Source organism: Leptopilina boulardi, unplaced genomic scaffold (genome assembly GCF_019393585.1).
Source record: "Leptopilina boulardi isolate dan_hultmark-lab unplaced genomic scaffold, ZJU_Lbou_2.1 LbouV2_368, whole genome shotgun sequence".
NCBI classification, from domain to species: Eukaryota; Metazoa; Arthropoda; class Insecta; order Hymenoptera; family Figitidae; genus Leptopilina; species Leptopilina boulardi.
The window spans coordinates 3,795,891-3,821,415 of NW_026137938.1; the positions used below are offsets into that span (position 1 = coordinate 3,795,891).

Below are 25,525 nucleotides of genomic sequence, written 5' to 3' on the forward strand. Positions count from 1 at the left end.
AGGTCGCGTGTATATGATCATCGGGAATTAAATTTATTTGCCCATCAATGGACATTGCCAAGATAATCTAATAATAGCATTTGACATAGTTACATTTACGTATAGTGAATATATAGATAATTTCCTGTAAAAAAAATTCGATTTACGTAATTGTTTATTTTTTTGACTTTTTGTTTTACAAAAAAATATATAGAATTGAAGAGTCACTTCCGTCATTTTGTATATTTTCCGCATATTTTTTGGCACAATATTTTCAAATTTCTAAAACTTGAAAATTTTCATAAACTATTTTGAAATCTGATAAAAAATTCAATTTTTTATATTTATTTTTCTTTCGGATTTTCCCACGCTTTTTTCCTCCTTTTTATAATATATAAGAAAAAAAAATTCAGTTCACGTGTGTGATGAATCCGTGAAGAATGGATTTTTCTTTTTAGGAACTGTATATATATATATATAGTGGAGTTAACACTGGTGCGCGACAACGAGCGAGTATACTACCCTTGGGTTTATTGCTCATTATATATAATATCGTGTAATCCTTTCCTCGCCGCACACATAGTCGAGAACCTGTTTCTCACATTCCCGCGACTTTTCTCTCTCTCTCTCTCTCTCTCTCTAGGTTGCGGGATTTATTAACAATGTTTTACTAAGGGTGCGCGCATATAAGGGGTTAAAGAGGCCTATACTATTCGCTAGTGTGTCTTAACTGAGAAAAAGTGGAAAGGTAACGACTGAATGGCGACTACGAGAGAGAAAGAGAGATGCATTATATATATATATATAGCTATATGACCATCGTAAAGTCGAAATTTGTCATGAAGTGCATCAAGTAAAATATTTTTTCCCCCAATTTTTCAAAATTTAATTTAATTAAAAAAAAATACTCAAATTCTGTATTATATTTTTCGTGTTCAGCAGAAAAAAATTTCTTTGAAACAACCAAATAAATATATTAATTGCTGTACAAATAGACAAAGTTGTTTGATTGATGAAACAATCAAAACTTTATTTAGACCAAATAAATATTTATTTGAAACAACCAAAACTTTATTCAGGCCAAATAAATATTTATTTGAAACAACCAAAACTTTATTTAGGCCAAATAAATATTTATTTGTCCTAAATAAAGTTTTGGTTGTTTCAAATAAATATTTATTTGGTCTAAATAAAGTTTTGGTTGAATTAAATTTTTTCTTTGTGCAAAATTTATTAAAATAAACGAAACGTTTATTTAGACCAAATAAATATTTATTTGAAACAACCAAAACTTTATTGAGGCCAAATAAATATTTATTTGAAACAACCAAAACTTTATTGAGGCCAAATAAATATTTATTTGAAACAACCAAAACTTTATTTAGGCCAAATAAATATTTATTTGTCCTAAATAAAGTTTTGGTTGTTTCAAATAAATATTTATTTGGTCTAAATAAAGTTTTGGTTGAATTAAATTTTTTCTTTGTGCAAAATTTATTAAAATAAACGAAACGTTTATTTAGATCAAATAAATATATTTATTTGAATCAACCAAAAATTTATTTGGTTATAATTTTTTTTCCTCTTTTGCATATATAAATTTATTATAATAAACCAAACGTTTTTTTAGATCATATAAATATTTGTTTGCATCAACTGCAAATTTTGTTTGAATTAACCAAAAACTTGTGTTTGTATTAATGCTGCAAAAAAAAAAAAAAAATGGTTTATTTAGTTCAAAGGAAACTTTTTCCTAAGTGCTGTAGATCTTCTATATTTACAAAACCAATATTTTCCTCCGTTGATATTTTTTTGTATAAGTATTTAAAAATAATAGTATTTACTTTTTTTTTTCTTTTTTTTTAATAAAAGCAACATCGTATTCAAATAACTGTATTATTCTATTTAAAAACAAGTTCAAAAAAGAGCGAAATTGAAAGATCTTTTGTTGTACTGAAATAGTGATTGAGTGTATATATACAAATAAGAAAATTATTGCGGAAATTGGTTTTTGGTAAAAAAAAGAAAAGTAACGCTACTTTAATGTTGTTTTAAAATTCGTTATAATAGGATAATAATTTTTAGAAATTAAAGGCGCAAAAAGAGTTCAATTTGACCAATTTTTTTTTGTATAATTTGCAAATGCTCTATATAATGATCTTACAATAATTATTTCCATTAGCGTTATTTTCTGTCTATATAACTATAATTGGTTTTTTGTTCCTAATTACTTTTTTTTTTTTTTTTAATATGTCAAAATTATGTTAAATTTTTAAAATTGATGTAAAGTTTGTATTTCTTTTGTTATCTGCAAAAAAAAAAGACGACACATCCTTTTGTTTACACTAGTTTTTCTTATCGCACAATTATATCATCTATGTATATATATTGATATAACATATATTCCGTACAATTTGTAAGAGATGTCATCATATAATTAAATTCGCGGAATTTATATTGAAATATTTTTTTTTCATTTGGTTTAAAATATTTGAATGCGATTTAAATAATTATCTACTTATACGAATTGTAGTCAATTATTTTTATTATATTAATACTATTATTATTAATACTATTATTATTATTATTATTATTATTATTATTATTATTATTATTATTATTATTATTATTATTATTATTATTATTTTTATTACACTAAAAAAAAAATTTATTTGAATCTAATACTTCAAATTATTTGAAAAATATTTAATTGGTTCAAAACTTCAAATACTTTTTATTTGAATCAAAAAAATATGTATTTGATTCAAATAACTTGAATTATTTGAATCGCATTTATTTGAACCAAATACATCGTATTTAGTTCAATTAAATAATTAATTGAATTGAATAAATGAATTTATTTAATACAAATAATGAGTTACTTGCAACTATTAATTAATTTATTTCACTCAAATACTTCTTTTTTTTCATACAAATAAAAAGTATTTTATACAATAACTTTATTAATTCTAATTAATTAAATTATTTAATATAAATAATGTGTTATTTAATGTTAATACACTATTTTATATTAAAGGAAAATAAAATATTTTTATCAATTAAATATTTAAGTGTAATGATAATAATGACTTATTTGATACTATTCAATTTATTTATATATATTATTTAATATTGTAATATGTTATTTATTCAATTCAAATTTTGATTTATTTGAATCAAAAAATTCTTACATTTTATGCAATTAAATTATGTATTTGGATGAAATAAAATAATAATTGCCGCAATTAAAGAGGTTTTAGTTTCAATTAAAACAATTATTTATAACAAATAATCGAATATTTGATTCAAGAAAATTTTTGGTTGTTTCAAGAAAAATATTTTATTAATGCAAATTAATATTTATTTGAATCAAAAAAAAAACATGCAGTATTGAATGAAATAATTTTCATAATTGATTTAAATAATTATTTATTAGCTTTGAATATTCCATTTATTTGATTTGAATATTTTGTATTTGATTCAAATAACTATTTATTTGATACGATAAAATAAAATACTTAGATTTAGTAAATGTGTATTTGGTTCAAATACATATTTATTAGATAATAGACAAGTAAATGATGTATTTGGATCCAATACTTTTTATTTGATCCAAATAAATTTTTTTTTCAGTGTATTATTATCATTTTTATTATTATTTTTATTATTATTATTATTTTTATTATTTTCCATTATTAATTAATTGTATTTAATTTAATTTTTGGAAAATAATAACGATTTATTTGTTAGGTACAAATTTTAATTTCAAAAAAAGAAAATTTTTTCTTTATCGGGTGAAAAAAAAAAGTTTTCCTTTGTAAAATCTAATCAGCTTTTATATCTTTGCAAGTTATAATTAATTGTAATTAAAAACAATTGTTTGTGAAAAGGTAATTTTTCTAATGAGCAAATATATATATATATATGAAAAGTTTTACACGGAAGAAAGGATGTATGTCACGCACGCGCCATGCATCTGTGCAAAAGACAGAAATAACTCACTGTACCCCATCCTTGACGGTAGGAATGTTTGGAATCTCTCGTGATAGAGGAGTCAATGAATGGTGAAGAAACATGTGCGCAAGACCTTTTAATGTATTTATCACGTAGAGAGAGAATAATTTTTTTTTCTTCTTTTAATCACACAAATGGCTGAAAATTTAATACAATTGCAATTGATAAAGATCTATTTTTGTGATATATATGCGTGTAATTAGAGAATTGTCTAAATTATTCTTTGAATAATAAATTTTCTATATTGAAAAAAAAAAAAATTGAATAACAAAACAATTGAGAGAATAATTCAATTTATGAAATGGAAGAATTTGTTATTTTTTTTTATTTGTGATACTTTTGTAAATTTTACTCTGTTCAAAACATTGTTAATGTTTTTAATTTTTTTTTCTTTGTTTCAGGTGAGTTTCATTGGTATTTAACTTTCATAATGCAGTGGGGTGAGAAAAAAATTTTTTTTTTTTAAATACAATTTTTATGATACTGAACATATTTTCTGTAGGTCCTTTAAATTTTTGATTTTAATAATGGAAAAAAAAAATTTATTTGAGATAATTGGTTACTTGACTATTATTGCAAATATTTATTTGAAAATTAGAAATTAGAAAAATCTTTATTTGTATATTATTTAATTATGAGTCCAAAGTAAATCCTAAATTGTCCGAAATCAATTTTTTGCTTTAGGAATAATAAAAAAAAAAAAAATTACTATATAATTCCGAACTTTACTATTTCAGAAGTAATTTTTTCTATTTCCAAAGCAAAAGTTGAAGACTAGGAACAATTTAGTTTTTACTTTCTAAGTATAGTAAAAAACTTTGCCTTTTTTCCCTTTGGTATTTTATTTTGAAATACAAAATTTTATTAATTAATATACAATTTATTTCAAATAAAAAATTATTAGTTCAAATACAATTTATATCAAACAAAAAATTATTTGATTCAAGTAAATATTTATTTGATAATAGTCAAGTAATATTTGAATGAAATAAATTTTTTTTTCTTCAAATTTTCAATATCAAAGAAAGCCATCATTATATAGGTGTTGAAAGAAAAAGAGAGGGTCCTTCGCGTCAGATAGGTATCTACGACCACGCGGTTAACAACCCGAGATTAACGAGACGCATTTACCCGCATATCCACCCTTGTACAGGAAATACGTCCAGTTGCTGTGGTTGCATCGTCTTTCTCTCTCTCCCTCTCTCTCTCTATATATATATATGCGTTGTAGCCGCAGTTGAACAGCTTCTGGTGAGAAATTCGTGATCCTAAAACAAACCTGCGCGATTTCCCTTCATGTTGTTTCTTATTCGCATCAGAGAAAGAGAGACGATGCAAGCTAACACGCCTCCTTATATAGGGAACATAACACTGCGTTTAAAAAAAAATAAAAATATTGAAACAACAACACCTGAAGAACAGAAATCCATTGAATTTAACACACATGTGATATTGATTGAAAGAGAAAAAAATTATTTTGATATAGCAGAATTTTCATTTAATTGAATTTTTTCTGATTCGAATTTTTTTTTTTAAATAGCCGAAATTCCAATTTATCGAATTTTAATTTGTCCGATTTTTTATTTGTACGAATTTTTAAGACGGCAAATTTTCATTTGTCCGAATTTATAAAACAAAAAGGCCGCGAATTTTTAAATGACAAAAATATTCCAATTCACCGAATTTAAATTTGTTCGAATTTCAATTTGTCCGATTTTTTATTTATACGAATTTTTAAGACGGCAAATTTTCATTTGTCCGAAATTATAAAACAAAAAGGCAGCGAATTTTATGTAATTCGAATTTTTAAATGACAAAAATATTCCAATTCACCGAATTTAATTTGGTCCGAGTATTAATTTATACGAATTTCAATTTGTCCGATTTTTTATTTATACGAATTTTTAAGACGCCAAATTTTCATTTGTCCGAAATTATAAAACAAAAAGGTCGCAAATTTTATGTAATTCGAATTTTTAAATGACTAAAATATTCCAATTTACCGAATTTAAATTTGTCCGAATTTCAATTTGTCCGATTTTTTATTTATACGAATTTTAATTTGTCCAATTTTTTATTTTTACTAATTTTTAAGATGCTGAATTTTCATTTGTCCGAAATTATAAAACAAAAAGGTCGCGAATTTAATGTAATTCGAATTTTTAAATGACAAAAATTCCAATTCACCGAATTTAAATTTGTCCGAATTTTAATTTATCCGAATTTAAATTTGTCCGAATTTTAATTTATCCGAATTTTAATTTGTCCGAATTTTAATTTATACGAATTTTATTTTGTCCAATTTTTTATTTTTACTAATTTTTAAGACGCTGAATTTTCATTTGTCCAAAATTATAAAACAAAAATGCAGCGAATTTTATCTAATTCGAATTGTTAAATGACAAAAATATTCCAATTTACCGAATTTTAATTTATACGAATTTCAATTTATCCAATTTTTTTTTATTTATACGAATTTTTAAGACGCCAAATTTTCATTTGTCCGAAATTACAAAAATGACCAAACAAACAATTTTCCGACATATTTTGGCGCTATTTTCAAAAATTGACCAATCACCCTTTTTCTTGATAATTTTTAATTGGTCAATTTTCAATAATTGCGACTAAATTGTTTGTTCGTTAATTTTGGTAATTTCGGAAAAAATGAAAATTCGTCGTCTTAAAAATTTTATATATATAAAAATTTGGACAAATTAAAAATCGATGAATTAGAATTTCTCTATAATTTAAAAATTTCAATCAGATTAAATTTTGAGATAGATATAGATTTTTAGGTTTGGTTAGATTTAGGTTATATTATGTTTGTGACTATCATTAAACATAACCTGATTTTTTTTTTTTTACTGCTAAGGTCCCTTTCACCGTAACGTGATATTTTCTTGTAAAAAAAAAATCGCAGATATTTCCAAGAATATTTGTGTAAACATTTGTTTATTAATCAAGTATAAATATTTGTTTATATCTTGATAAGTATTTACCTTGTTGCGTGCGTGCTACCATGGAACACACAGCGTTTTGATCTCCCACCCATTTCTATTGTGTGTCGACAACGACGACGACCGGCGATCGCGGGACCCTCCGACAAGAAGAAAACCATCCGGTATAGCCAGTCACTGTTTAGACCTCGAGTCTACCCGCCGAGTTTTTAAACATCTCTTTTTTTCTTCTTCTTCTTCTTCTTCTTTTATTTTCTCCATTAAAAAAATTCCAATGAATTATAAAACATCAATAATTCGCAATGTTGGCAGTAAATTTTTCATTTATTTGTGTACATCATTACAGTGATTATAGTTGAGTGTTAAGATTCCTTAAATATTTACATCAAATTTTTTTGAGTGGAAATGAGACTGAAAAAACGAAATGCCTCCTTACTGGTAATTAATTATTAAAGTTTAATAATTAAAAACTTATTATTATTTTGTTAAATTAATAATTATTGAAAATAATTAAATTTGTATTAGAAAAATTCGAATATTAATAATAATTATACAAAATGTAGCGAAAAAATTTTTTTTTTTTCAATTTTGTTGTTTATATATAAAAAAAATTGGATTTAGAAAATTTTTTCCAAATACATTTTGATCATCTCTATCAAAATAATATACAATATGATAAATGTTTGTGTGAAATAAAAAAGTGGAAGATTCAAAATAATGCGTTGCGCGTCATGAGAAATGCAACAGGTGAACTGAGTATATATATATATATACATGGACCATGAATGTGCATTTGAATAATTGGAATGAACGTTCAGGAGAAACTATTTTAGCTGCTTGTCGCGTCTGTTGAATTAAATTCGATTGCGTGACTTTCTTGAAAATTGATATTAGATGACAGAATTTAGATTTATTTCCCCACCCCAAAAAAAAAAAAGAATAAATTTCTAAAAGAAAAAAATGATACAATATTTTCCTAGAAAAAAAAAATTTTACATCCTAAAAAAGAATTTTTAAATTAAAATTTTTAAGTAAAAAAAATCAATGTTTATGACACCTTTTATCTTTGACACTATTTTTTTAAGATTATGTCGTAAAAAAAACCCCTCTATTTAAATTTTAATAATTTCGCAATTAGAAGCAATAAAAAAAAGATAGATAACGGCGTCAATTGTGGTGGCGCTGCTTGTTTCGAACATGACCTTAATATACAGTCTTCAATTTTATTAATATTGAAACATCACGTTTTTTTTTTTTTTATTATTTCTATAATAATATATAATACAATGAAAAAAAAAATCTTTCAAACATATAATGAAAATTTTAAATATACATTTTATTATACTTTTAAAGAAGTGATTAAAGTATATGATAAACTTTAGATATGGCTTATTTATAAAAAAAAACACTTAATTACTCTTTAGACATCTGATAAATTTTTCTTTTTTTTTTTTTTAATCAGAATTACGCAGTACTGTATAAATTAATAACGATTCCGGTTGAAACATGTCAGAATAAAAGTATAGTCTCTTTTTTTTATTATTTTTCTACACTGGAAAATAATTTGATTCAAATAATCAATTTTTTGAATTTTATTTCTATTTATAGAGATCAAATAAATATTTATTTGTATCAAATAATTATTATATGAGATGATATTTGTTTTAAATATAAAAAAATAATTGGTTCAAATAAAGTTTATTTAATTCAATTTTTTTTGGTTTCAAAAATTATTTAGTTCAAGTATATAAATATGTATTTGTTAATAGTCAAGTAATCGATTATTTGAATCGAATAAATTTTTTTTTCCAGTGTATTACAAATTAAAAGAGTAAAAAAAAATTTTCGGTAAATTTTATTTGTATTTATAGAGATTCATATATATATATATATATATTACACTGAGAAAAAAAATTTAGTGTTTGCAACAAAATTGTTTGGTTAGGCAATTTTGGTTCTTGTAACCAAATTTTGGTTGGCTGAAACAAAGTCGTAGGGTTATCTCAACCAAACATTTGGTTAGGCCAACAAAATTATTTGGTTGAACATTTTTAAATTCCAACCAAAATTTAGTTACGACAACAAAATAATTTGGTTAACACAACAAAATAGTTTGATCTCAGAAACCAAATGATCGTTTGTTGTCCTAACCAAAATTTGGTTGCGTCAACCAAATAGTTTAATTCGCTCTTAGCTCATAGCTTAAGAGAACAGTTAGTTTAAATCTCTCACAAGGATGGGTAGTCCAGTGGTCAGAGCTCCCGACTTTCAGTTTTAAAACAGAGGTTCGATCCCAGGCGGAGGTGAGATTTTTCAATGTCCATAAATATTTCAATTGGATGAATATAAATTCAATGTTAAATTGATAATAAATAAACAATGAAATAAATAAAGAAGATAAAAAGAAAAGAGATAAGGTATAATAAAATTTTTAATTTTACAAAAAAAACTGTTGGTTTCATCAACCAAACATTTTTGTTGACCTAACAAAAAAAATTTGGTTGAGCTAACCAAACATTTTTGTTATGCCAACAAAAAACACTCAACCTAATTTTTTGGTTGACTCAAACAAATAGTTTGGTTGCTTAAATACTAACAAAATTTTTTTGTTGGCCCAACCAAATTTTGGTTGCTCTGACTAAACATTTTTCTCAGTGTACAATCAATATTTTAAATGGAAAAAAAATATTTATTTGGAACAGCGATATATTTATCTAGAATAGCGAAAACTTTCGCTGTTTTAATAAAACATATCGCTGTTCCAGTGAAACTTATCTCTGTTTTATGTGAACATTTTTTTTTTCGTTTACTATAGTAAACGGGTTAATAAATTTTACTATACTATAGAGTAAAATTTATTAACCCTGGCGGTATTAGAGCAAAAAGAAATGATTTTATAATTTATGTTTTTGAGAAAATTGTGACTATATTGAAATGATTTGCTATTGTTTTGAAAATAGATATAATAATGCAAATAACACATAAGGATGATGTTTTGGAAAATATATAAATATTATTAAAGTATATATATATATTTCATTGGATATGTTAAAGAATGAAATGAAATTAAATCTATTCACAATGCTTTTAAAAACATTCCTGTTGGATGCACACAACAGAGATCGTTTCCTTGACTTTCACTCGCGGAGGATATGTAGATATGGTTATGGCAACGTGCAGCATGATCATGGTCCGTGACTTGTCTATTTCTCGACGCGACGTGGGGGGTTTATAAAGTGTCGTTGTTTGTGGGTTCATTGAATCGCCCAAAGGTTTTTCATATTACTGTCATCTGATAACGAAAAATCAATCAATCCTCTATATTCCAATGTGCGACGATGCGCGATGTAAGGGAAATTTTGTAAAAATAAAACAAAAAAAAAAAGAGGGGTACATTTTCAATTTTTTCTCCATTTTTTTTCAGTAGAAATAGAGCAAAAAAAAGATTACATTTTCCTTTTTTCCTCTACTATTCGCAAAAAAAATTAAGGCAAAATTTGAAAAATTTAACACTTTTTGCACCATTTTTCGTTAAAACTGGGCAAAAAAAAAGAAAAATGCAAATTTAAACCTTTTTGCTCTACTTTTCTCTAAAACTAAAGGAAAAATATGAATTTTAACCCTTTTTTGCTTCCTCGTGGAGGAAGCTTTGTAGTCCTTTCGTTTATAAAACTTTTCAAAGTGGCGGAAACAAATTTTTTTCTTTATAGAAACATGTTATATGAGATCCTGATTAATTGTCCGGATGTATGTATGTGTGTGTGTGTGGATCCCTTTTTTGTTTAGAAGATAACTTTAACAGGTTTTAATGGATTTAGATAAAATTTGGTAGGCTCATTTATCATATTAATATCTCAAATCTGACCAAAGGATTTTAAAAAATACCCCCCAAAAAAATTTTATCGTCTTTTTTCCAAAAATTTTTTTTTAATCGAAAAAATTTTTTAATAGAAAAATTTAAGGTTATATATAATAAAATCGTGTTCTTTACGTCAAGACGAATCGATCGATATATATAAAGTATAAATTTGAGGTAAATTTAAAGAATTAATGAAAGTTAAAAAATCAAAAATTCACATTTTAGCTATAAAATTTTGCTTTCTCCACGAGGAAGCAAAATGTTCATGTAATGAACATCTAAATTTACAACTTTTTTACTCTATTTTTACCGAAAACTAGGGCAAAAAAGGGTTAAAATTTCATTTTTTGCTCTAGTTTTAGCGAAAAGTAGAGTAAGAAGGGTTAAATTTTCACCTTTGCCCCAAATTATGGGAAAAAAAGAAAAAAAATAAAAAATTTAACCCCTTTTGCTCTATTTTTACCGAAAACTAGGGCAAAAAGGGTTTAATTTTTCTTTTTGCTCTACTTTTCTCTAAAACTAGAGGAAAAATATGAATTTTAACCCTTTTTTTTACTTTATTTTTACCGAAAACTAGGATAAAAAGGGTTAAAACTTCATTTGTTGCACTAGATTTTTAGCGAAAAGTATAGTAAGAATGGTTAAATTTTCACTTTTGCCCCAAATTTTGGGAAAAAAGAGGAAAAAAATTTAACCCCAATTTGATCTATTTTTACTGAAAACTAGGGAAAAAATGATTTAATTTGTCTTTTATGCACCATTTCTAGCGAAAAATAGAGCAAAAAAGGTTAAATTTTCTTTTTTGCTCTATTTTTCGCTAAAAATAGAGCAAAAAGAAAAATTAAACCCTTTTTGCCCTAGTTTTCGGTAAAAATAGAGCAAAAGGGGTTAAATTTCTTCTCTTTTTTTCCCAAAATTTGGGGCAAAAGTGAAAAATAACCCTTCTTACTCTACTTTTCGCTAAAACTAGAGCAAAAAATGAAATTTTAACCCTTTTTTGCCCTAATTTTCGTTAAAAATAGAGTAAAAATGGGTTTAAATTCATATTTTTCCTATTTTTTTTCATATTTTCAAATTTTACTCTTCTTACTCTACTTTTCGCTAAAACTAGAGCAAAAAATGAAATTTTAACCCTTTTTTGCCCTAGATTTTTTTTTGCTCAATTTCTCTAAAACAAGAGGAAAAATATGAAATTTAACCCTTTTCCCTTATTTTTACCGATAACTACGGCAAAAAGAGTTAAAAGTTCATTTTTTGCTCTATTTTTAGCGAAAAGTAGAGCAAGAAGGGTTAAATTTTCACTTTTTGCACCAGTTTTTGGAAAAAAAGAGCAAAAATGGAAATTTAATCCATTTTGCCCTACTTTACGTTAAAAATAGAACACAAAAGGGGTTAAATTTTTTATTTTTCCTCTATTTTTAAAGAAAAAAAAATTTAACCCTTCTTGCTCTATTATCAGCGAAAAATATAGTAAAAATTAAAATTCAATCTCTTTCTGCTCTATAGTTTTGTGTAAAAACAGAACCAAAAAAACGTTTAATGTTCAGGTTTTTGCTCTATTTTCACTGAAAAATTGGGCAACAAGTGTTAAATTTTAAATTTTTAATCAACTTTTCCGTAAAAATAGATCAAAAAAGGTTTAATTTTCATTTTTCACCTAGTTTACTTGTAAAAATAGGACAAAAATAAAATTTAACCCTTTTTGCTCTATTTCTACTTGAAAAGAGGGCAGAAAGTGCGTTAAATTTTAATTTTTAAATGAAAAAGGATTAAATGTTTCATTTTTGCACTAGTTTTCCATAAAAAATAGATCAAAAAGGAATTTGAATTTTTCCCTCACTTTTACTTTTAATCGCACAAAGGTTATTGTTTTGAAAATCATAATTTCAAAAATAAGGTTAATTTATGTGGAAAGAATGAAATAATTTAGAAAAAAACATGATATAAATGAAATTTCTCGGAAATTTACGATAAACAGTTAATTTTTTTTTTAGTGTCTAGCAGTTTTTTTTTCTTTTTTTTTTTTTTTTTTTTGAGAAAATAATAGTATCTTTTTTTGCATGAAAATTATATGTTTATTTTGTCTTAAAATTATATTACACAAGTAGTAATTTGGTAAAAACTTGTATAATACATATTTAGATAACTCTTAAACATATTATTATAACACTTTTATGAAAGAATATTTAAAATATTTTTTTTTTTACAAACAGTAAAATTTACATAATTGTTAATATTGATGTTTACTGCGTATACAGATAGAAATATATAGATAAATTATTTAATAGAATTTTAAAATTTTAAATTATTTTTTGTATAGAATTAAAAAATTTTTTCTAGTAAAATTGTTATTACTAATGTAATTATTACTAATTATAATTAAATATTGTTTTTTTTTTTAGTTAAAAGTGATTATTATTATTATTTATAATAATTTTTTTTGCTTAAAAGTTGATATATTAATTTTTTGCTTAAAAGTGATTGTTCTTTTTTTTTTTTAAAAAAAAAAGAGTTCAATATACGTTTTCGAGAGTTGTTATTATATTTGTGTGACAAATTTTCTAATTTACACATTGGTGATTGAGAATTGTGTGGAGAATTTAAATTTGCTTTACATATACATATATATGCTGAGGACACGTTAATAAAGCCGCATTCTCTTTGTCAAGTTTGATTTAGGTAGTCAAAGACCAATTAGATGGGTTAATTTCAGAGTGATTTATGACTCTCGCTCTTCCAAGTTGGAGGAGGGTCCCTCTCTCGAACACAATATTTAACTAAGCAGTGTTAAATAACACGTGTTAAATTTCAGTGTGTGCCAAATTTGCAATTATTACACTTTAATTATTTTTGAAGTGCATTTCTCTCTCTCTCTCTTTTCTATATAACAAATCGACAATTAAAAATTTAATTTTCAATTCAAACTCGTTAATTAAAGTTTCATAGTTATTCAATATCAAGTCAAAAAATAAATAATATGAAAGTTTAAACCTTGACACAAGTCATTCAGGTTTTGAAAAAGAAATATAAAATCTAAACACGTCGATAGTTGATCCTTTGTCGTTTATTTATTATTTGTTTTTTTTATCTAATAATTTTATTACTATTATTATTTTTAGTAATATTTTTCTTATTATTATTATTATTACATATTTTTATTATTTTGCATTATTTTTTTTGTATTATTATTTTTAGTATTATTTTTATTATTTTATTATTTATTATTATTATTATTATTATTATTATTATTATTATTTGCATAATTATAATTGTTGATAGTATCTTAGATGGAATTTTATTGCTATAAATAAACTAGTTTCTTTCTTTCTTTTTTCTCTTTTTCTTTTTTTTTATAAGTTCGATAATATATTATCGTGTTGATGTTTGATAACAAAATGTATTTGCAGTAAATAACTTTTATATAGGAATGGGAATATTGTTTCTACTTTGATGGGTTTAACGCAATATGTGGGATAAAATGAAGATAAAGTCATATATAGTTGAGGCGGAAGAGTATAGAGACGTGAACACTTGTGCTTATGGAGGCACATAACACACGGTTAACTATGGATGAGACAACAAACATTGTTTTTACATCGTAGTATGGATAAAATTATAATACATACTTGAAATATTTTTTTTTAATTAAAAAAAAAAAAAAAAAAAAAAATGAAAAATAGAAAAAATTACTTAGAAAAATTTTTTTTATCTGTAACAGCGATATGTTTCTCTAGAATAGGGAATTCTCTCACAGTAAACTTGGTTGTATCTTTTTCTATTGCAACGTTTTGATGCACATAAGTTATATCAAAAAGAGATCGTTTTGTGTATAATTTTTAGAAATGGGTCTCATTTTTTGATGCAAAAAATTTAATCAATTTATATCAATCATGGCCGAATTGAATCGACTCAAAATTAAACGAATTTTTCTCAGATATGTTGGTAATAGTACAATTGCGGAGACCATTTCACTATTTAATTTGAAAATGAAAATAACAGAAAATCAAAGACAATGTGCAATTCGATAATTAAAAAGTGACAGCTTATAAACATAACCTGAAATGCATGAGAAAAAATTTGTCGATAAAATCAATATAGCCGAGCTTTTTAGAAGGTAGATGGCAGCACTTATCTATTTTCTTTCTTTAAATTTTTTCTAAATCGTTTTTATAAAAAGCAAAACTGCCATCTACCTTCTAAAAAGCTCGGCTATATTGATTTTATCGACAAATTTTTTCTCATGCATTTCAGGTTATGTTTATAAGCTGTCACTTTTTAATTATCGAATTGCACATTGTCTTTGATTTTCTGTTATTTTCATTTTCAAATTAAATAGTGAAATGGTCTCCGCAATTGTACTATTACCAAAATATCTGAAAAAAATTCGTTTAATTTTGAGTCGATCCAATTCGGCCATGATTGATATAAATTGATTAAATTTTTTGCATCAATTAAAAATGAGACCGTTTCGTGTATCATTTCTAAAAATGATACACAAAATGATCTCTTTTTGATATAACTTATGTGCATCAAAACGTTGCAAAGATTTGATGCAATTTTTGGTCTCAATTTGATACTTTTAAAAAAACTGTGGCTATTTTAGTGTGAAGATTTTTTTCCTTGTTATTTCTTGCAAAATTGTTGTTAAATTAAATGCTATTTGCAATATAGATAATTAAAAATAATGATAGCTAATTTCCTAATATATATATATATATATATTGGCCAAGAAACAAAAGACAATTACAACCCTTTAATTATTTACTTGGATTCACTTATTGTTGGAAAAGAATTAGTTTTCTGCCTCAGTGCCTTTACATGCTTGTTAAAGTCATAATTTTTTTTCTCCTTTCTTTCTCTCATTGTTAAAAATGGCAAATATTTGAAATTCTATTTCTGTAAATATTAATTGGACAGAAAGATTTTTTTTTTTGAAAAAAAAAGTTTTATAAAATCAAGAAAAACAATTATCATTTTTTGGAAACAAAATTTTGTTATCCTTTACGGACCTTAGGTATAAAAAAAAATTTTAGATTATGTTTCTGACTTTTGGAATAAAAAATAACATTAACCTTTGTCTTCATTAGATTTAAAATAAACTGATTTTAATTTTATATAATTAAAAAAACATTTAATCAAAAAAAAAAAAAAAAAAAAAAAAACTATCACTGAACATAACCTAAAAATTTGTACCCTTTTACCGTGGAGTGTATAAGATATAATTTAAAAGTGATTCGAGTGGAAAATAAATTCTTTTTCCTATCCTTTATAAAGCCATTTGAAGCGTATTTTTATACGTTTCAAAAGTTCTTCTTTGTAACACTTGTTCTTTTCAGTGTCCTTTTGGAAAAAAAAGGAATTACCTTTTCTCTCCTTGCTTCGCTTGGTGAAAAAAAAGTTAGCTCTATAATGTTTTTTTTTTTCTCTCTTTTTTGCAAATATGATGTAAGTTTTTTGTTTTCAAAATTAGGGAAAAAATATATAAAATTTAAATCAGGTTTGAGGAATAACTGATTGCCATTTGCCGATTCTTTGATGTTCTTTTTTTTTTTTTTTGGACAAGTTCCTGTTCGAATTGCATTGAACTCTTCGTGTTCGTAGAGGACGATTCATCGTGTTTCCGTTCGTATCCAATTTACTGCTTCCACTCATTGCTTTTACGGAGATTTATCGGGATATCGCCAACAGCTATATATACGACAACGGATAGCAGAAAGTAGTAGTGATAGTAACGATTGGCAATTTTGTGCAATGCCAGGGAAAGTGTTAAGATCGGGAAGTAATGTTCTATATATATATATATTATTTAGAATGAAACTTGTTCAATTTGAAATATATATAGACGAAAAATAGGGGGAAGAAAAATATTCAGATATACACCATCTAAAACTAAAATTTTCCTCTACATTTCAATTTAAAGTATTTATTATATACCTTGAACAAAGATAAGAGAGTTAAACCAACATTTACGACAAAACTTTCTGAATTAAAGTTCAAGTTGTTGCGCACTCTTGTTAAATTTTGAATATTACTTTTTTGCCGTAAAATTTAACTAATATTTATTTAGTCAACCATTTTTGCTTATAAATTGGTTTTAGGTGAAAAAAATTTTTCATAGCGTGCAAATATCTGTTTTTGAAATAAGTTCGGAATTATAAAAAATTGTCTATAAAAATTTATTAATTTGAAATTTTTGTTTTTAGAAATTTTTATATAATATATATAGAATTTTTTTAGACGCCGAATTTTCATTTGTCCGAATTTTTATTTGTACCGAATTTTTAATTGATATAGAATTTTCAAGACAACGAATTTTTATATGGAGAAATTTTTATATGATCGAATTTTTTTAGACGCGGAATTTTCGTTTATTCGAATTTTTATTTGTCCCGAAAATTTTAATTGATATAGGGATTTTTAAAACGCCGAATTTTCATTTATCCGAAATTACAAATATTTGGTGTCTTAAAAATTCTATGAAAATAAAGAATTCGGCGTCTTAAAAATTCGTTGAATTAACAAATTTGGACTAATAAAAATTTGGCATTTTAAAAATTCTATATCAATTAAAAATTCGGACAAATAATTATTCGGCGTCTTAAAAATTCGGACAAATGAAAATGTGGTATTTTCAAATTCGTACACTCAGAGAAATGGTATATTTGTCTCCGAGCCTACTAACTCATTTATTTGTTGCAAATATATTTTATTTCATTGAAATAAAAACTTTATTTGAGCCAAAGAAAAATTTATTTCCGCCAAATAAAATTTTTATTTACGCCAAATAAATAAGTTAGTAGGCTTTGAGACAAATATACGTTTATTTAACTCAAATATATTTTATTTGGTTCAAATAAATCATTTCTCTGGGTGTACAAATGAGAAATTTGTACAAAATAAAAATTCGGACAAATGGAAATTCGGCGTCTTAAAAATTCGTTGAATTAAAAATTTGGACTAATAAAAAATTTGGCGTTTTAAAAATTCTATATCAATTAAAAATTCGTACAAATAATTATTCGGCGTCATAAAAATTCGGACAAATGAAAATGTGGCATTTTCAAATTCGTACAAATGAAAAATTTGTACAAATAAAAATTCGGACAAATAAAAATTCGGCTTTTTTAAAATTCTATCAATTAAAAAATTTGTACAAATAAAAATTTGGCGTCTTAAAAATTCTATATGGATTAAAAATTCGTAAAAATAATTATTCGGCGTCTTAAAAAGTCGGACAAATGAAAATTCGGCTTTTTTAAAATTCTACCAATTAAAAATTTGTACAAATAAAAATTTGGCGTCTTAAAAATTCTATATCAATTAAAAATTCGTACAAATAATTATTCGGCGTCTTAAAAATTCAGACAAATAAAAATTCGGCGTTTTTAAAATTCTATCAATTAAAAAATTTGTACAAATAAAAATTTGGCGTCTTAAAAATTCTATATGGATTAAAAATTCGTAAAAATAATTATTCGGCGTCTTAAAAATTCGGACAAATGAAAATTCGGCTTTTTTAAAATTCTACCAATTAAAAATTTGTACAAATAAAAATTTGGCGTCTTAAAAATTCTATATCAATTAAAAATTTGTACAAATAATTATTTGGCGTCTTAAAAATTCGGACAAATGAAAATGTGGCATTTTCAAATTCGTACAAATGAAAAATTTGTACAAATGAAAATTCGGCGTTTTTAAAATTCTATCAATTAAAAATTTGTACAAATAAAAATTTGGCGTCTGGCAATCATGTGCCCAAGATTTAATTCAATTTAATAAAATATTTTTTTGTTTATTTCAACATAATATAATAATTTAATAAATGTAATTAAATTTAATTTAGTAATTTAATAATAATATGTTTTTTTTATTTATTTTAGAAATTATTATCATATATATAGAAAAATAGATAATTTTTTGTTGTTGTTGTTAATAAAAAAAAATGCAATGAAAAATGGTTCTGAATATTTTGCCAAAACTTATGCATCATGAATTATTAATTTCAAAAATATGCGCATAAATCTGTTTATATATTGCGAGAGAAAGTTGATGATTATAAACGACATATAGAAAATTTGTTTAACAAATTTTTTTCAATTTTTTTTTTTTTTTTACACTTGCGTTCTATTATATATATATAGATACATATTTATAACTAATGTTTATAAAACTCGCATAATGATATAATAAATTTCATAATTTATCCTAAAAAAAAAATAAAGGTATATATTTATATATATAAGTGAAAAATATAACTTAAATAAATTAAGTAAGACTTTGCTTTCTTTTACCAATAAGACGACATCCGTTACACAAGATTATTTTATGCTTGTCCTTGCCCTAAAAAAAAAAAAAAAAAAAAAAACTATTTTTATGGTTCCATTTAGGTTTTTTTTTTATTTTTAAGCCGCACTATTAGATATTATTGACCATTTACTATTGAAATTACTATTATTATTAAAATTTTAATGCGTCTACTTTTTATTTTGCTTTCAACTAGAATTGAAAGTTAATTGTGTGTCATTTGATAAATTATCTTTTTTTCTATATATCATAATGATGAAACATCTTTCAAATTACACTTTATTCTGGGAGTGAAAAAAAAAAAATTTCATTTATTTGATATCATTGAAAATTTGTGAAGCGTAATGAATTGTAGTTACATTAATGACTTTTATATAGAAGATCTATTTTTTTTTTCGATCTATTTGTTGCTTATACCCATCTCACAATATATATAATATATAATTCATATAATGTGATTTTTGTCAGTGGTGAATGGAAATCAAATTACCATATATATATATATATATATATATATATATATATATATATATATACGATTATATAACCACAGAACAATATTATAATAAAATGCTACATTTAAATATGTAATACAATTATGTAATTATATTATTTCATTAGAAAATGGCTTTTGTTATTTTTAATATTCAAATTGTTTATTTAAATTAAATTAAAAGATACAGTGAATAAAAAAAAAAATTATTTGATTTTTAAATAATCCGTTATTTGACTATTGTCAAATAAATATTTATTTGTGTCATATAAAGCAAATATTTTAAAACTCTTAAGAAAGGGACCTTAGAAGGAAAAAATTGTAGGTTATGTTTTAAAAAAAAAAATTTCAAAGTGAAAATATCAATTTTCAAAAAATATTTAAAAATATTTTTAAAAAACTGAATTTAATTTTACATAAATAAAAATGTTTAATCAAAGATAAAACTACCGTCAACATAACCTTATAATTCGTTTGCTTCTAAGGTCCCTTTCTTTAGAGCGCCTCACATTATTTATTTGAGTCAATTAAATATAATATTTGTTTCAAATAAAGAAATTTTTCATTCAAAATAAAATTTCTTTAATTTAAATATAAAAATTATTTGGTTCAAGTAAATATTTAACGGTCAAGTAACCAATTATTTGAATTAAGAAATTTTTTTTTCAGATTAAAAAAAAAATTTAATTAAAAAATATAAATTTTTTTTTCAGATTAAAAAAAAAATTTAATTAAAAAATATAAATAATTTTTTTTTAAATAAAATAGTTTTAAAAATTTATTTATACATCTAATCGTATTTTGGGGAATAATGATTATTTTTCACTTTCGAAAAGTGAAAAAAAATAAAATAAAATAAAATTCACAATACCGCCCACACTAAAAACGCGAATTAATTTTTATTAATATTAATGACATAATTATACATCTGTTACGTATATTATAAGGTTGCATATAGTAATCAAAGCACTCGTCCAAAATAAATCACAATAAGCGAAAGGGGAGTAGATATATATATATAGGTAAAATGAAGAAGATGATAAAAAAGAAAGTCATTTAGGTTTCTAAAGAGCTCAAACTATAAAGTATAAAATATGGGTACGGCGGCATCAAAAGATTTAAAAGTTATAAAAATACACGAGAGAGGGAGAAAAAGAGAGAAATGAACTTGGTATTCGAAGAGAGGGTGCAACATTAAAAAAAAAAAAAAAACTTCTAATGTTGACTAATTTCACTTGAAATATTATATTTCATTTTTGTGAATTGAAAAGATTATACCAACATATCCTCGTTTATTATACTCTATAAACCGATTAAAATAATGTCTTTATATAACGATAATAATGCCTCTTTTAATAATAAAAAAATAATAATAATAATAATAATAATTGTTTGATAAATTGACATAATTTTTTTTTTCTCAAAATTGAATTTTCATTATTATTATTAGACAAGTGAAGTTTCATGTCATCGTTAATAAATTTTGATTAAAGATATATTTGCAAAATGAGATGCAATTTCGATTTTATTTATTTTTTTTTATTTCATAAGTGATTTTTGAAAAATAATATATTAAAAAAAATATAATAACAATTACTATAGATAATTAAAATTATTATAAAAACAAGAATTAAATTACTTTAAAGAATTTTAATAGAAATGAAAATGTGCGCGAAACTATAACAAAAAAAAAACAGATATACACGCATATATATATATATACTGAGAAAATGAAAAGACTTGAAAACAATTGAAATGTTTTCACTGTATTTTTAGTTTGTTCAAAGAGACGTTTATTTTCGTTCACTTTCTTGAAAATTCCACACTTTTTCTGTGAGAAAAATAGCAAAGATTTTTTTTTTTTTTTATGTATATTATTTTCTTCAAAGTCGTTAAAGAAAAAAATTTACTTTTTCTGAAAGGACATTTTTTTGCAATTTATGAATTAAATATTATAAATAATATTTATAATAATTGTAAAAATAATAATAATAATAATAATAATAATAATAATAATAATATGATAATAATAATAATAATTATAATAATAATAATGTGATAATAATTATGTAGCATAATTAATTAGTAATAATTTAAAATTTCAATGAATTTATTTAGCTGATAAATTAAACTGAAGCATCGTGAGAATTAAGTCACACTAAATATTTATAACGATTTTATAAAAAAAAAAAAAATCGCACAATTTAGAAAGTTGAGAGTCCATGTTAAACATTATTTTATACATGAAAATCGTTATCCCAATGTGAACTATATAATTGTAACTATTTTAGTATGTCGCTAATAATGGTTACATCATGTGCTCTTGTTAGAGAATTTTAAAATTTTTGAGATAACGTTTTAGTAATGTGGTATTATATATATATTTATCTTAAAACGATAAAGTAACATCAATGAAGAAAGATTAAGATCATGCGCTTATATATATATATATATATCCTTTGGAGACAGAGAGCGGTATTAAGACTTGATTTTATATCTAAAAATTGTTAATTTATTCCTATCGATTTATTATTCCCTCAATATACACTCTAAATTTTTGCTGATTAGTGCGAGATTTCACTGATGAAATAATTGGAATTTAGCAAACTAAATTATTTCAGTAAAATTTCCACTCAAATTCAGTTATATTTCACTAAAAAAAAATTAGTTGAATTCTACTTTTATTGATTGAAATAGTTCTGTTTTACCGATTATAATGGTAATATCGATTTTTTTTACTGTTTTACCGATTAATGGTAATGCAGATTTTTACTGTTTTACCGATTAATGGTAATGCAGACTTTTACTGTTTAACTGACTAATGGTAATGTAGACTTTTACTGTTTTACCGATTAATGGTAATGCAGATTTTTACTGTTTTACCGATTAATGGTAATGCAGATTTTTACTGTTTTACCGATTAATGGTAATGTCGACTTTTACTGTTTTACCGATTAATGGTAATGCAGATTTTTACTGTTTTACCGATTAATGATAATGCAGATTTGACTGTATGTATTACCGATTAATAGAAATTAAAGAGTTATTATTAAATTAAATTTGATTAATGACCAATTAAGTTTATTAAAAGATTAAGTTATTAGATTTATTAAATTGTTGTTGTTATTTGTAATGTTTTGTGCAAATAGAAAGAAAAACAATGAACTTGGCCTTATTCGCATTTAGTTTTTTTTTTAATATAATTTCACCTCTTGCGTTTTGACGCATGTAAAAGCCATAAAATCTTTCACGATAAAAGAATTTTGCTAGGAGGTTCAATGGATATTCGAAGAAATGAAAGAAGAAAACATTGTTTTGTACGAGAAAATATATAGCGAGTAAATTACTGTTCCCTGTGTACACATACGACTCAGCTCTCATTTACGAGCGGAAACATTATTAACACGCAGGCACCATCTTTTTTTATATATATATATACCTCTTCTTCACTATCTTTTTAAAGTCCCAAGTTGTTCGCTTGAGGTCTATACAAGACTTCTATCCTTATCGGACGTATCTCTTTCTCTCTCTCTTTCTCTCTCCCTTCTTTTTCCTTTGCGTACTCCTCTTTTTTTTCACAAATCCATTGTCTTGGTCGCCATAGTTTCTCAGGGACTCGTGAGCTCGTGGGAAGGTTCACAGGAGTTTGAAGTTTAAACTTGGTTTTCGCCTTCCAGCTTATAGCCAACAGCGACAAACAAGAATCTGTCGTTTTAAGCTCAATATACTGATTAGTTTACTCCTCTTAACGCATCAAGTGTTTCTTAATTGTTATATATATATATCAAACGTTGTGCCGCAACCCAACATGATTTATACATTATTCAAATTAATAGACAAAATATCCCATGTGCTAAACATGCTGGACTGCAAATGTGGCCCAACATTGGCCATAATATTGGTTCAATTATGGTAATTGTTACTGCGCCAGTATTGACGCTGACAATACTCGTCACATTACTGGACCGATTTTTGGAAATTTTAATTTTCCAAACTTCTGCCATTATTGGGCCAAGATTTGTCACATTATTAGAAAAGCAGGTAATTTGACGCAAAATGGTTTAAAACTTCCGCCATTGATGCGCCATTATGGAGCCGAGATTCGTTTCATCATTGGTGAAAAGAATTTACCATAATAGATTCGATACTTCGGCCCTCGTTGCGCCATTATTGTACCGAGATTCGTCTCATTTTCCACAAAAGACTAAACACTTATGCCATTGCTGCGCCATTATGGAGCCGAGATTCGTTTCATCATTGGCGAAAAGAATTCACCATAATAGATTCAACAATTCGTCCCTCCTTCCACCATTATTGAGCCGAGATTCGTCTCATAAGTAGAAAAGATAATATATGCCGCTAAAGATTAAACACTTCCGCCATTGCTGCGCCATTATGGAGCCGAGATTCATTTTATCATTGGGAAAAGATGATTTGTCAAAATAGATTCAATACTCCATCCATGACAATTTAAGCTCAGTTATTAAACGAATTGCTTGCCAATACTGACCAAGTAATATTCTCCGTAATACGGGAGACAATACTGGGCCAATATTGGGCATTTCTCACCCCACCAGGATTAGAAATTTTTTAAATGTTTACAAAAATTGTGTTTTCTTTTAGAACCTGTGTTATAAATGTATTATGAAATAATTAGTTAATAATTATTATTATTTTTTTAATTTTGCCAAAACTGGGCCAGTAATGGGAGCCAAGATTGGGGCAGTAATGGCTGCTGACGTCTAGCCGCGCTTAACACTACAACAATCGGACCAGTATTGTTCGTCAATACTCGGTGCCAGTTTTGCCAATACTGGGCCTGTAATGGCAACCAATATTGGACCAGTAATGGCTACCGAGGTCTATCCGCGCTTAAGACTAAAATCGGACCAGTATTGTTCGTCAAGACTCGGTGCCAGTTTTTCCAATACTGGCCCTATAATGGCAGGCAAGATTGGGCCAGTAATGGCTACCGAGGTCTATCCGCGCTTAAGACTAAAATCGGACCAGCATTTTCCGTCAAGACTCGGTGCCAGTTTTGCCAATACTGGCCCTATAATGGCAACCAAGATTGGGTCAGTAATGGCAGCCAAGATTGGGCCAGTAATGGCTACCGAGGTCTATCCGCGCTTAAGACTAAAATCGGAACAGTATTTTACGTCAAGGCTCGGTGCCAGTTTTGCCAATACTGGCCCTATAATGGCAGCCAAGATTGGGCCAGCAATGGCTACCGAGGTCTATCTGGCGCTTAAGACTAAAGTCGGACCAGCATTTTCCGTCAAGACTCGGTGCCAGTTTTGCCAATACTGGGCCAGTAATGGCAGTCAAGATTGGGCCAGTAATGGCTACCGAGGTCTATCCGCGCCTAAGACTAAAATCGGACCAGTATTGTTTGTTAAGACTCGGTGCCAGTTTTGCCAATACTGGCCCTATAATGGCAACCAAGATTGGGTCAGTAATGGCAGCCAAGATTGGGCCAGTAATGGCTACCGAGGTCTATCCGCGCTTAAGACTAAAATCGGACCAGCATTTTCCGTCAAGACTCGGTGCCAGTTTTGCCAATACTGGCCCTATAATGGCAACCAAGATTGGGTCAGTAATGGCAGCCAAGATTGGGCCAGTAATGGCTACCGAGGTCTATCCGCGCTTAAGACTAAAATCGGAACAGTATTTTACGTCAAGGTTCGATGCCAGTTTTGCCAATATTGGGCCGTGATTTCGCACTTATAGTAAATTTTGTTCAATATCGAAAAATTGTTGAAAGGATATGAAAAATAGAGAGAAATTGACAGCTAGAGCTCGTGTCTTAAAACGAGTTAAAAGATACGGGTTGCAGGACATTTATGAACAGTAAATTCTCGATTTATACTGCAAGAGCAACGGGAGTTTTCTTGGATAACGTCGAGAGGCCAGTATCTT

General features: G+C 25.6%; 1 protein-coding gene across 10 annotated transcripts in view; it reads left to right on the forward strand.

Moving 5' to 3' along the window:
• LOC127287142 (FH1/FH2 domain-containing protein 3) overlaps positions 1 to 25,525 on the forward strand; it is a 133,909-nt gene that overhangs the window by 78,271 nt on the left and 30,113 nt on the right. The window contains exon 1 of one of the 10 annotated variants that reach the window (XM_051313925.1): positions 7,230 to 7,388. The exons of the other annotated variants lie outside the window; for them this stretch is intronic. Within the exon in view, the coding sequence (XP_051169882.1) occupies positions 7,375 to 7,388 (14 nt within the window). The 5' untranslated portion in view covers positions 7,230 to 7,374. Of the gene's footprint in view, positions 1 to 7,229; positions 7,389 to 25,525 lie in introns of those variants that run through there. 10 annotated transcript variants of the gene reach the window in all.